The sequence below is a fragment of the Battus philenor genome, unplaced genomic scaffold, assembly GCF_028537555.1.
Source record: "Battus philenor isolate CCGP_79_NKW_IND1 unplaced genomic scaffold, ilBatPhil1.0.hap1 SCAF_29, whole genome shotgun sequence".
Taxonomy (NCBI): domain Eukaryota; kingdom Metazoa; phylum Arthropoda; class Insecta; order Lepidoptera; family Papilionidae; genus Battus; species Battus philenor.
Genome location: NW_027181692.1, coordinates 7,372,231 through 7,384,602, shown reverse-complemented (window position 1 = coordinate 7,384,602; position 12,372 = coordinate 7,372,231). Strand labels below are relative to the sequence as shown.

At 36.0% G+C, this 12,372-nt stretch overlaps 1 protein-coding gene across 1 annotated transcript; it reads right to left on the bottom strand.

The window, feature by feature from the left end:
* Positions 1-346: 346 nt before the first annotated feature.
* Positions 347-11,063, bottom strand: LOC137926280 (dnaJ homolog subfamily B member 14). Its single transcript, XM_068769876.1, has 6 exons — positions 10,578-11,063; positions 6,112-6,221; positions 4,836-5,010; positions 2,606-2,814; positions 2,330-2,417; positions 347-721 (listed from the first exon to the last, which is right to left on the bottom strand). The coding sequence occupies exons 1-6, from the start codon at positions 10,909-10,911 to the stop codon at positions 573-575; spliced, it is 1,065 nt and encodes a 354-aa protein (XP_068625977.1). The 5' UTR covers positions 10,912-11,063; the 3' UTR covers positions 347-572.
* Between the last annotated feature and the right edge of the window lie 1,309 nt (positions 11,064-12,372).

Sequence of the window (12,372 nt, the reverse complement as noted above, 5' to 3'; positions counted from 1 at the left end):
ACGAATTTTGAAAACTCTTTTATTTTATTTTTTATCATTATGATATATATTATTTCTTAAACCATACATTGACAGGAAATGAGCTTTCACCCCTTACAAAATATATACACATATTTTCAATCATCCTGTACTTGTCAAGTACAAGACGAAATTCAGAAATATGCAACATAACGATGCTATATATTAAAATTAATATTATCATATACGGAGCGATCATTTTATACAGGATGATACGAACTCTACGTCAAAATTTTTAAACTTTTTGATTCTATATCTATAATAGATCATGATGTATACTCAACAGTGTTTTCAAAAATGCCTTTTTTCTTTTTAAACGTAGAATATATTCGCCCTTTTAAATACTTTTATACATAACCAATCACCCTGTATATTATGTCCAGCGAATATAGTAGTATGTTAGGTGTGTAGACATATATATAGACTAGTTTATATTAGCTTTATGTTCTTAATGCTGGTTGCTTTCGACCAAAGGATATGCCCCCCACTCTACCATTTGGGGGGGCGTAGATGGCGTCAGCTATAACAATATATGTAACACTCGTACATACAGGCTAATGCTGCAAGTTGTGCAGTTTCTCACAGCTGGGAGTCCGAAGGCGCTGGGCCTCCGCGTACTGCTTCGTGTCTCCGAAGTTCCTCGCCTTCCACGCCATGCTGTCCCGATAGTTCCTCTCCCTCTGACACGCGTGGCGAAGTCCAACTGAAACCGAATTCCCATGATGAGCGACACTTGAAATATCACTACGCGGAACTCGAAGCTGTGCCTACCAATGTACCATCATATCACCTTCATACAAATACATATAAATCACATTACCATCATCCTTTCTGCCAGATGTCGACTGGTTTTTTGGACCTTCAAGATGTTCACAGCTGGACATAGACCTCCCCAGAGACTAAACCATCATATTACTATAACCAAGTTACTTTGATCATACCACCACCAAGGTACTTCCATCATCACTACCACCATTATTCGTCGCAGCCACCACCACTTTGATCAGTCTTGCACTATTCCCATTAGCTTCCAGTGTCCTTGATCATGTCATAGGTTCATCGTATTGTCTCTAAAGTACCACTATCATACTACCAAGATAACATCATTAAATTCCCACCCATGGTACCACCCATGATACTGCCTCCAAAAATATCACCATTGTGCTGCCACTATGCTAACATCATCATGCTTCCGTTACAATCCCACCATCATGATATTTATTATATCCCATTATACCACAAATATTGTATAATCATCGTCATACTACCACCTGGGTACCATTGGCATACTTCCATCATTCTACCATCACCATTCATCGCCGCGCCACCACGGTTACCGGTCTTGCGGTATCCCAATCGACTTCTCATGACTATGTCGTGGCTATGTCATCACTGCTATCATAGTACCACCAAGGTACCACCTTATCTACATATACTCAATGTAACATACCATAAGTTACCACCTCCAAGGTACCAGTATAGTGCTGTCACCATGACATCACTATCATACTTCCGTCATAATACTACTATCACACTATTTATTATACCTCATTACACCGCAAACAAACTACTACTAAGACATTGTCATACTACCACCTAGGTACCATTGGCATACTTCCATCGTTGTACCATCATTCATCACCAACGTTCGATTTGCGCTACCCCCATTGACTTCCCATGACCTTGAATATGCCGTCGTTCCATCTGGTGGGGGTCTAAGCCGCGTCAACCAGCTCATGGTCGCTGCACCACCATCATACTGCCTCCAAAGTACCACTATCACACTAACAAGATAACACTTCTATCCTGTCACCAAAGTACCACCAATGTGCTGCAAATGCTATCACCATTATATAAACAAGATAACACTTTCATACCTCCATCATTATATCACTATCATGGTATTTATAATACCAACAAACTAATTTTAAAGTGTCATACTACTAAAGGAAACACCATAATGCTACCACCAACGTACCATTAGTATTACATCATGAATCACCAACATGATGACCAGTCATGCGCTGTCCCCATCGACTTCTCATGACTATGTCGTTGCTACATCATCACTCCTATCTTATTACCACCAAGGCACCACCTCATCTACATATACTCAATGTAACCTACCATATTACCAAGTTACTACCATCATACCACCTCCAAAGCACCAGTATCATGCTGTCACCATGACATCACAATCATACTTCCGTCACAATACCACTATCACACTATTTATGATACCTGTTTATACCATAAAACTACCGCTTAGGCACCACCAAGAATTTTAAAAAGAACAAAGCAAATAACATACCTATATATTCTTCTTCAATTGCCATCTCAAGTCTTCGCAAAGAACCCTGGTAGTCCGTGTGGAAGTTCTCCTTCACATAGTATGGAACCTGAAATTAATTATTGTATGAAGCATTTTGATGTCTTCGCACCATCACAATATGTCTGCTTACATATCTTAGAAACCCCCCCTCTTTTTTTAAATTATAACATTTAATATATCAACTGTTAAATTTCTAGCCGGCTTATCAGAGCCAGTAGCTTACTTATGTTAAAATAAAATTAACTTTCTCCGCACCTTAAGGTTGACAGTCTCTCGTGGCACTGGGTACTTGGAGCTGGGCGTGAGGCTGAACACGGGTTCGCTGATGAAGAATCCGGACATCATGGAGAGGAGTACCAATACGAGCACAGGCAGTAGTTGGACTAGTCCTGTATGGGAGTCCCGGGGCTCTGGATCACGGGCACGTCTTCTGCTGTACACGGTTGGACCTCCACCTGGAAACGCTGGACAGAATATAAATAAACGAATAAAATTAACAATTTTGCCTTTTATCTTAAAAGCTGTCAAACATTTGATAACAATCAATAACAAAAAAGGTATGTTAAAAATAAATTTACATTATAACATCTATAGTGACTATTTATATATAGAGTGTATGTCTCTGTCTAACACATCTTCCGTCACTTTCACACATACAACACGTTTGATTGGTTGCATAAATAAAGTTCTAGGATTTTTTTAACCAAGTTTTAAGGTTTTTACAAATATGGGGGTTCGATAAATAAAATTTATTTTCTTCTCAGCGCTTAAGTTTTATTTTTAACTTCAAAAGACTGTCTCCTACACTCCTTTTTGAATATGTTCACTATGAGGGTTGGAGATAGGGAAACGCAGACTCAATAAAAACACCTTTTTATGTTCTGGCAACGATTCTGCCCACACTTTCCCTTCGGTTTTCACTATTACGAGTCTTTTTGCTTTTCATTTCTCTTCAGAATGTAGACTGATATAGAATGCCCCCAGTATCGGCTTTTATAGTAGTCAAAGATCATTCTAGTATATAATAACTTTGATATTTGAAAGTTTGAAAATGACATTGTCAATTTTCCTGCAAGCCAGCTGCAGTATAAAACCTTTACAGTTACAAAAACTATAATTTGGATACTCGTTCTAATGGATTCTAGTCACACCAACTTCTTGAACCTTTTCTAAACATTTTGTGAGTGACAGCTATATTGACATTTCCTGCCTTTGTGACAATATAGATATATTTCTAGTGATCACTTTATATAGAGTGATCGGAAATAGTAGTAAAACCAAAATTTTTTTATGACAAGCTATATATACATCTTTAAAACTATTACACATATAAACCATCCTGTATAAAAACATATCTTTTATTTGTTAATAAACAAAAGGAGGTTATATTGACAGTAATATAAAAGTTGCAAGGTAATTTTTTTATTTTTCTCAATCATTCTACATAGGTAATAAAAATTACTGGCTAGCAGTCAAATATTGGTGTTTTTTTTTAAAAACAAAAATAGAATTTTATTTCTTCATTTAATATTCTTTATTTGACATGCTACGATAAATTTAAAAAGTCTTCTAATAATAAACAAGAAAGTACAATGGGCGGTCTTATCGCACAAGGCAATCTCTTACAGACAACCATAGTATGGAAACAGTGGAAGTATAAATAATGGGAAGGTAATGTGTACAAAACATATATACATATATAGTTTTACGTAAAAAAGAATTTAAAAAAAAATTGCAAAATTTTTCATACAATCCACAGAATTAAAACACCAGTCTCTATTTGTAAAAGTTTGACAAAAATCAAACATAAAATAATGTACACCAATACCTCGCTTTGCGTCGTTTCGTTTTGCGTTTTTTTCGAAGTTGCGTCGCTGCTTAATTAGTACTAATTTTCACTGCGCGTCGTTAGATTTTCTAGGTTGCGTTGTTTTGGGTTCGAGCCTTTAATTTTTTTTAAATTTTCTTTTTTTCCAAAAGATGACAACACTTTTATTTCTAATTGCGCCATGCCATCAAAACTCGGGGATTCCCTTTCTAACTAAAAATCAACGCAATTTAAATACGGTTTTATTTTCACACTGTTTTGCTAACTTTAGAGTTCAGTTTCAATTACGTAGTGTGTTGTGCTTTTTTTAAAAGAGAATTATAAATTTATATTAATTTTTACTTGTTGTTTCTGATTACAAAAAAGGTATATATTATTCCAATTTATTTATTGGCAGAGTTATATTATTTTTGTTTTTTAAATATTCTGTTTGTTCAATTTTCTTTTAAAAAAGTAGTATTTTCGTGACCCTGGAACCTATCTTCGATCTTTACATGGTTTGCTATAGAAAATCTTAATTCACTTTGCGGCGTTTCAATTTGCGTCGTGTTTTTTTTGGAACGTAACCACGACGCAAAGTGAGGTATTGGTGTATATATATTAAACCAAGTTTGGTCATTTTTTGAGTAAGTATTTTTTCATAAGGAATATCCTTACCTGTAGCCCCGAAGAACATATTGAACAACTCTTCAGCCGTGAGATCTGACTCGAAGCCACGCGCGTAGTAAGTCTGGTGGTGAGTGTGGGGTGAGTGAGCCGGTTCCTCACCACGGAGGTCATACTGCTTTCTCTTCTCTGGATCCGTGAGTATTGCTGCAGCGTTGCCTATAGCCTAACAAACAACTGAGTATTTAGAATAATCTATTTATTTATTTCATTTAATATTCTTTATTGTACACGATAAGATACATAATATACAGATACAATAATATACAGAAAAGTACAATGGGCGGTCTTATCACACAAGGCAATCTCTTACAGACAAACATAGTAAGGAAAAGATAATAGTACTTATAAAGGATAGTTCATGTGTACAAAAAAATACATATTCACAAACAAATGAACATAAATATACATAAAAATACATACATACGTATATAACATATATACTTATAATAAAAAAAAGGTTTAATACATATTATAAATATAATACAATAATAAATAAAAACATCTAACTGACTTCGATCAGTGATCATATATGATATATTCATTTCTTTGTGGAAGGGATGGGGGGGGGGGGGGGTAAGAGAAATATGTAAAGCCCTCTTTGAAGAATAAACAAATTATTTCATCATCATGCCAGCTGGACCTCTACTGCAAGGTATAGACCTCCTCCAAAGATTACCAACAGGACTTACACTGCTCGCATCCAGGGACTTCCCCTGACTATATAGTCGGTCTACCAAATAGAAAGCCTACCCACATTGACACTTCAGAATCTTTCTCCCCAACATTGGTTGCATGAAGAATGGGTCCTGCCTGGATTATCGGTCTGATTAAGTCCAAACAAAGCCCTCTTCATGTGCAGCCTCGCTCTCTGACTTTCAAGTAAGAAAAGGACCAATATTTAGCCACTTCCGCACATGCAGTGGTAGTCGTGCGACAAAGTGCACCGCCCGCCAGCCCGCTTATAAATGCGTATGCGGCAAACAATGCGAATCACACAACTGCCACCGTTAAATCACTCAACACGTGTTTCACCCCTCCACGGGGCATCAAGAGTTATGTTACACCGATTAGTGCCAAACACAGTTTATTGGTCCTTTTCTTACTTAGGATGGACTTCCGCGCGGTAACGCCTGATTCCAATAAAAACTCTGACTTTCAGGCTTCTTCACCTCATGGTGGGTTCACCTGAACAATCAAAGGGTTTGGACACCTCCCTCCTGTGAACTGTGAGCTTTGTTACCAATCTGTAAAACAAAAAATCTACCTTAAATGCTTCTGCAGCACCAGGTGCATGATTCTTATCAGGATGCAGCTGCAGTGCGAGCTTCTTGTACGCTTTCTTAATATCAGAATCAGGTGCTTCCTTAGATACACCTGGAATATAAAGATTTCAATCATGTAACTTGCTGTAATTCTTTATATAAACTAAATTCAATGTATTTATAAAACTAAACATAACTAAATATAAAAGGTTCAACCCTGGGTGACCCTGAACAATTGTCATGATGTTTGGTCTATCGCTGTCCACATCAAATGACTTCTCGCAACCTTTACTATGTTGTTGGCCTTAACACACCTTGCTTACAGGTTTGTGATCTCTGGCTCCAATGGCTATCATTTCACCATCTGCTTCAGTTATGTAATTTTCTGGGCTATGTCGGTGTATGTACTTTTGTAGATCTTCACATTTCTGATTCGATCGCGCGAATATTTCTAGGAAACATTTTTTTAGTTCAATGATAGTAATTTTCTTGCAAAAAAAAACTTAAGTTTTTAATTAACAAATACAAAATAAGGGTTGATCGTAGAGGAATGAAAATTTAGGGTTGTATGTATTTTTGTATGCTGTATTATAAAAAAATAAGAAAAAATTTAAAAAAAATTTTGGGGTGGACCACCCTTAATTTTAAGGGTGATGAAAAATAGATGTTGTCCAATTCTCCACCCTGGCCGATATGCGCGCAAAGATTCACGAAAATCGGTCGAGCCGTTTCGGAGGAGTTCAAACATGCACACCGTGACCCAGGAATTTATATAAATATAATATATATATATAATAAAAATATATATTTTTATTATATATATAATAAAAATATATATTTTTATTTTTACATTCACTTCTGCGAAATGGTATCCTAAGAACGATGATATATCCACCATGCACTAGAACTGTTAAGGAGGAGTTAAAAGTATCAGGGAGCATCTAGAAAATCACACAAACTACTCGGATACCGCATTAGGAAACATAAGCTACACTTAACTGCAATGATATACAAAAACTTGGTCACTTAGTGAAGGATGGTATCTCCTGAGGAGTGCCTTATACAAGATAAAGGAAAAGATATGAATCTCCCTATGACTGCAGATAAACACTAAAACTTAAACTCTGATTGACTCGTTCACTAGAGTTCCAGGTCTTCTAGCATTTTTTTTGAAGAGGTTTAAAAATACGTTTACATATCATAGGGCCTGTTAGTGGTGCACCATATGTTGGACTCCATCTAAGTGTCAACACCGATCAAAAAACAATCCCCTTTCCTGGTATCCCTGGTCGCCATGACATGGCTACTAGGCATTACTTCACGGGGGGATTTAGCTGCTGCTTTCTTTGATAAAGTGGCTGTTGACTCCTCCCTTGACACCCCTGTCATGGGTATGTGATCAATATTAAGAATAAATTAATAAATGAACACATTCTAATCACCCTAGCAGTTGCAGAAGATTGAGACTTGCGATCACAGGTCGCAGTCTCTATTTCTTAGTTATGATCTTATATAATTCACACTTAGTGCATTAATTACATTAGATTGCCACTGTTCACCCGTTCTCAGAGGATGGGAAGGAGCATCATCTGCATACCATAATACCGCTTTGTGATCGCCAACCCACCTGCCAGGAGTGGTGATATTTAATGGAGTTAGACGTTAAATATTTAATGGAGTCAGGCGTTACCTCGCGGAAGTCCATCCTAAGTAAAAAAAGGACCAATATTTAGCCACTTCCACCGTGCAGTGGTAGTCCTGCAATAAAGTGATTATGGTATAACCCACCATATATATATTTGGGGGAGGTTTTGCTTTGCAGAGAGTGTCTATTGATTTATGTTTCTGCAGTCATTATGTTATTTAAAGTCTTATTATCATTGTGAAACATAGCTTACCCTAATTACATATTTAATTAGAAAATATATTAAAAATACATTAGGTGTTAGTATTTAATAATGGTCCAATTATGGTCTCCGAGACATACCTAAACAACATCATGTTGCTGGTTTACTAATAATAACTGATTATTATCAGAAATGGCATTGGACAGTGTCTGATATAGTCCAGGGCAGTGATTCCCAAAGTGGTCTATATCGACCCCTAGGGGTCTATGACAGCCTGCAAGGAGTTTACGTCAGCTAAAAAAAATTTGGGAATGGGGGTCCACGATAGTGGATCTCAACACATACACTGATAGTACCTATTTACTTACATCATACTATCTTATAATATCAAAACATTTACATTATTTATAAAAGTACTTATGAAATAAAAAAAATATATATGTTTATAAAATTGTGTAAGTTGTAGGATGTTGGTATTCGCTTTGTGGTCGCAATACATTTTGAACTTGTAAAAACCTGAGAGTCGCAGTCTCATGTTTATTTAATGTTACATATATTTTACATAACAGATACAAAATTTTATTTTAAGTAGTTTTAATTTAAATTCAATTAATAAATGTATAAATTAACATGTGTTTTTACTTTAAGTTTTTAACACTAAACTTCACTGCAGTTAGAAATTTACAGGAAATCAATATCTGATAAGTAGGGGGTCTACCCAACACGGAAAAACATGGCAAGGGGTCGACGACACAAAAAAGTTTGGGGAACTCTGGTCCAGGGGATTCGCAAATGGCCACTGCAGCTTCATCTGAAGTGGAGACCACAGACTGACATGTATAGCAATACGAGTACAGTGTTAAGAGACAAGATTGAAATTGATGATGAAGCTTGCATCACCTGATTTTAGGAGACTTAATGGAGCCACATCTAATTCACATCAGAATCACACCTCCACTTTCATTTAAGTGAGGGATGGTCAGGAGAGGCCTATGTCTTGCCGACTACACAAGTAGTACTTGCTTTGCAAACATAAATTTAATTTAAGCTCGCCAAACTGCAATTCAATTTTTGAACGCTGACCTGTTTGTCCAGAATATTAGCCAATAAATATGATCTGATACTTTTAATAATGATGATCATAGGACGAGGTTCAATTGCATTAATTATATAGGATCGCTACTGTCCACGAATCAGTTTCCAGAAGATAAGCAGCAGCTTCCTCTGTGTACCATAATACCACACTACAATTGCCAAACCACCTGCCAAGGTAGGCAATTATGGTATATCAACCATAGGTCTTTGGGAGAGGCTTACGCCTTGCAGTGCGCATATATGGCCTGAAATTACAAATGACCAGTCATTAATGCAATCTTTGGACTTTAAAATTTGTAACCATCTGTTAGGATGTTGGGTACCAACTTTGATATCATGTTTGATATTTTTTTTATTTATTATAAAACTATACTATAAAATTACCTGTATTATTACAAACTGTCAACCAAAAAAAAAAAAAAGATGTGAACAATAATACAGACAAATCAGGCATTCAACCTTGGCTTTTATGTGATAAAAAAACATTTTAGCAAAGGCATAAAGGCATAATGCATTTCAAGTGACAGCTTGTGTTACTAAAACCTTCTTTAAGATGATTTAGAAGATTTAAAAAAAAGTTACCTAGTTGCTTGGTTACAGAAATGTTTTTAAGAAGTGAAAATAAAAATTAAAGTTTCTTTCATCAAATATTTTTTTATATTATCATTGCTAAATAAGACTACTCCACCGCCTTTCGCTGCTTTAGCAAAACCATGGTCCACTCCCAAGGGCTGTTATGAACTTGAGTGAGGTCCCAACAAAGTCAAAATATTCTTTATTCAAATAGGCTGTTACAAGCACTTTTGAATCTTCTATAAACATCAAATTTTGGTATTGTATTTCCTACGGGAAGCTACCCCTGGCTCGGAAGGCAGTTCTACTAAAAGCCAGCGAAAAACAACAGTAAGAAAAGGACCAATATTTAGCCACTTCCGCACATGCAGTGGTAGTCGTGCAACAAGTTGCACCGCCGATAAATGCTGATAAATGTGTATGCGGCAAACAATACGAATTACACAACTGCCACCGTTAAACCACTCAACATATGTTTCACCCTCCACGGGGCATCTTACTTAAATCACATCAGGTGTAACATAACTCCTGAAGATACTTAAGATGGACTTCCGCAAGGTAACGCCTGATTCCATTAAAAACCTAACAGTTGCACTATACATATATAGTTTTATAAAGAGTGTGACAAAAATTAGCTTCCTAAGTGAGCACCAACATTTAAATCAACACAATAACATCAGTATAGTATTCTTGTCTAGTTCAATTCAGACAAATGCTGACAAATTAGCAATACATTCACTTCTAAGCATTTATAAATTTTAGTAGTATTTTCAATAAACCTGTATAAATTCATTAGACCAGAGAGAGAGGGAGCTTATTTATTAAAAGTACAAATTTAAGGTTTACTAAAAGTACAAAGCCTTGGGCTGTCTTCAATCCGCGGAAACTGACAACCCCACCAAAGCGAAACGCGGAAGTTTCATGATAATTAGGTAACTTTTTAGTTTACAAACCTAAAATTTCATAATAATCCTTGCACTTTGTGTTGATTCGTCGTACCGCGTCGAGCTGGTCTTGAGTGTACTCCCGCTGCGGCGCCTGGTGTGACGGTGGCTTCCTGCGCCTTATCTCTTCAGCGCTGGGCGTACTTGGGGGACTTCGTTTCGGAGCGCCCGATGGTGCGGTGGCCCTGACACGAGTCAGCAGCTCCTTGGCGCGAGTGGTGGGGTACAGCCGTTCCGCTTTTAGCAGAAATCGCTCAGCTTTCTCAACGTTACCAGCGGAGAACGCATTCTGAGCAATTTCTATACATCGATCAGCTTCGTCCTTGTTGCCTTCGATTGTCATTTTTCCTTTTGTACACTCGCCGTGTGTTTTCGATATAAAAATACAGTATAACGCAACTGCTTGCAATATAGTTGCGTAAATTTAATTAGTGTAAATTGGCTTTGCCCGCATTTAATCGCACCTTTGTACCTTTTTATTGAAATTGAGCGAAATGATATTGCGTCAAGCAAAATATCAAAGTTACCAGTCAGAATGATTAGAAAAATAATACTGCAGAATAAGATTTTTACTATGGCAATTCTTTGGTTCGATTCATAACAATTAAATAAATCGATTACTTAATAAAAGCTATAAAAACATCGTCGTTTCTGTTGCATACTAAGGTTTATTAATTTCCTTGTTATCTCTTTCGTAGTCTTCTCCAATGTTAAAAAGAATGAATTCACTATATTTTTCTTAGATATTTGTGATTCTTGTGTTTAAATTTAGGTACTCAACCTAGCACAGAGATAGATTAAATTTTCATTTAAAATACCCAAATATAAATAATTCAAAAACGAAATTGATTCAAAAAATTATTTCTTCAGACCGTAATATGGAATTTTGAAAAGTAATAAGAATTTTTACTTCCTCTTCATGTTTGTTTTTGCGTAATAAATATAATTTAAAAATAGAGATAGGAGTAGGACAGAATCTCTCTCTTGAATGAAACTACTGGTAAGTAAGCCGCATTACTATTCCTAACAGAACTCCCTTACGGAATGCTTCAAATGCATCAAAGGTAATAATATTATGATGGTTATCACAATGCTATTGCCGTAGACTTGAATTCCACCGTCACACCGTCGCGTGGGTAACAGTCGTCTAGCAGTTTCTCGAAGTTCGACGTTTTTCAACAAGAGATGGTTCTCTCTTCGTTTAAAGTGTGACGTCTGTCGGGATTCGCGGGCTAGTGTGTAAGTGATAAATTTTAAAGGTTAAAGTATGGCGGTTACATATGATTTTAAAAAGGTGGTAACACCACCTTTACCACGGTAGTAGAATTTTGGATATGTAAATAGTTACACAATTAGTAAAAATCTCGCCTAGAGCGAATATAATTTTATTTTCTAGGAATGTCGGTGTACGTTTAAAGCAGCTTAAATTTTTCTTTTAAAGTTTCAAGACTATTTTATGGCTTATTCTAAACACTTTCTTAGAGAGCTACAAAAAGTAATTACTGATACAAGTAGCTCGCGAGCCACGATTGGCTTACTTAGCAGAAATCTATATACATATAGAAACTAAAAACAATAGAAATGATTTTGACGTATATTATTCAAAGAAATCATAATTTATTTACATAATATTATAGTATATACATACGATAGAGCTATTTTTTTAAATAAACAATTTACAGGCTTTTATTGGCCGTATTACTATAAATAAAACAACACTATTAAGCAATTACGATTGGAGGGAATTACATAAATAATAATTTGATGTAGACATATAAAGAAACTAAACAGATCCAGTAGATTG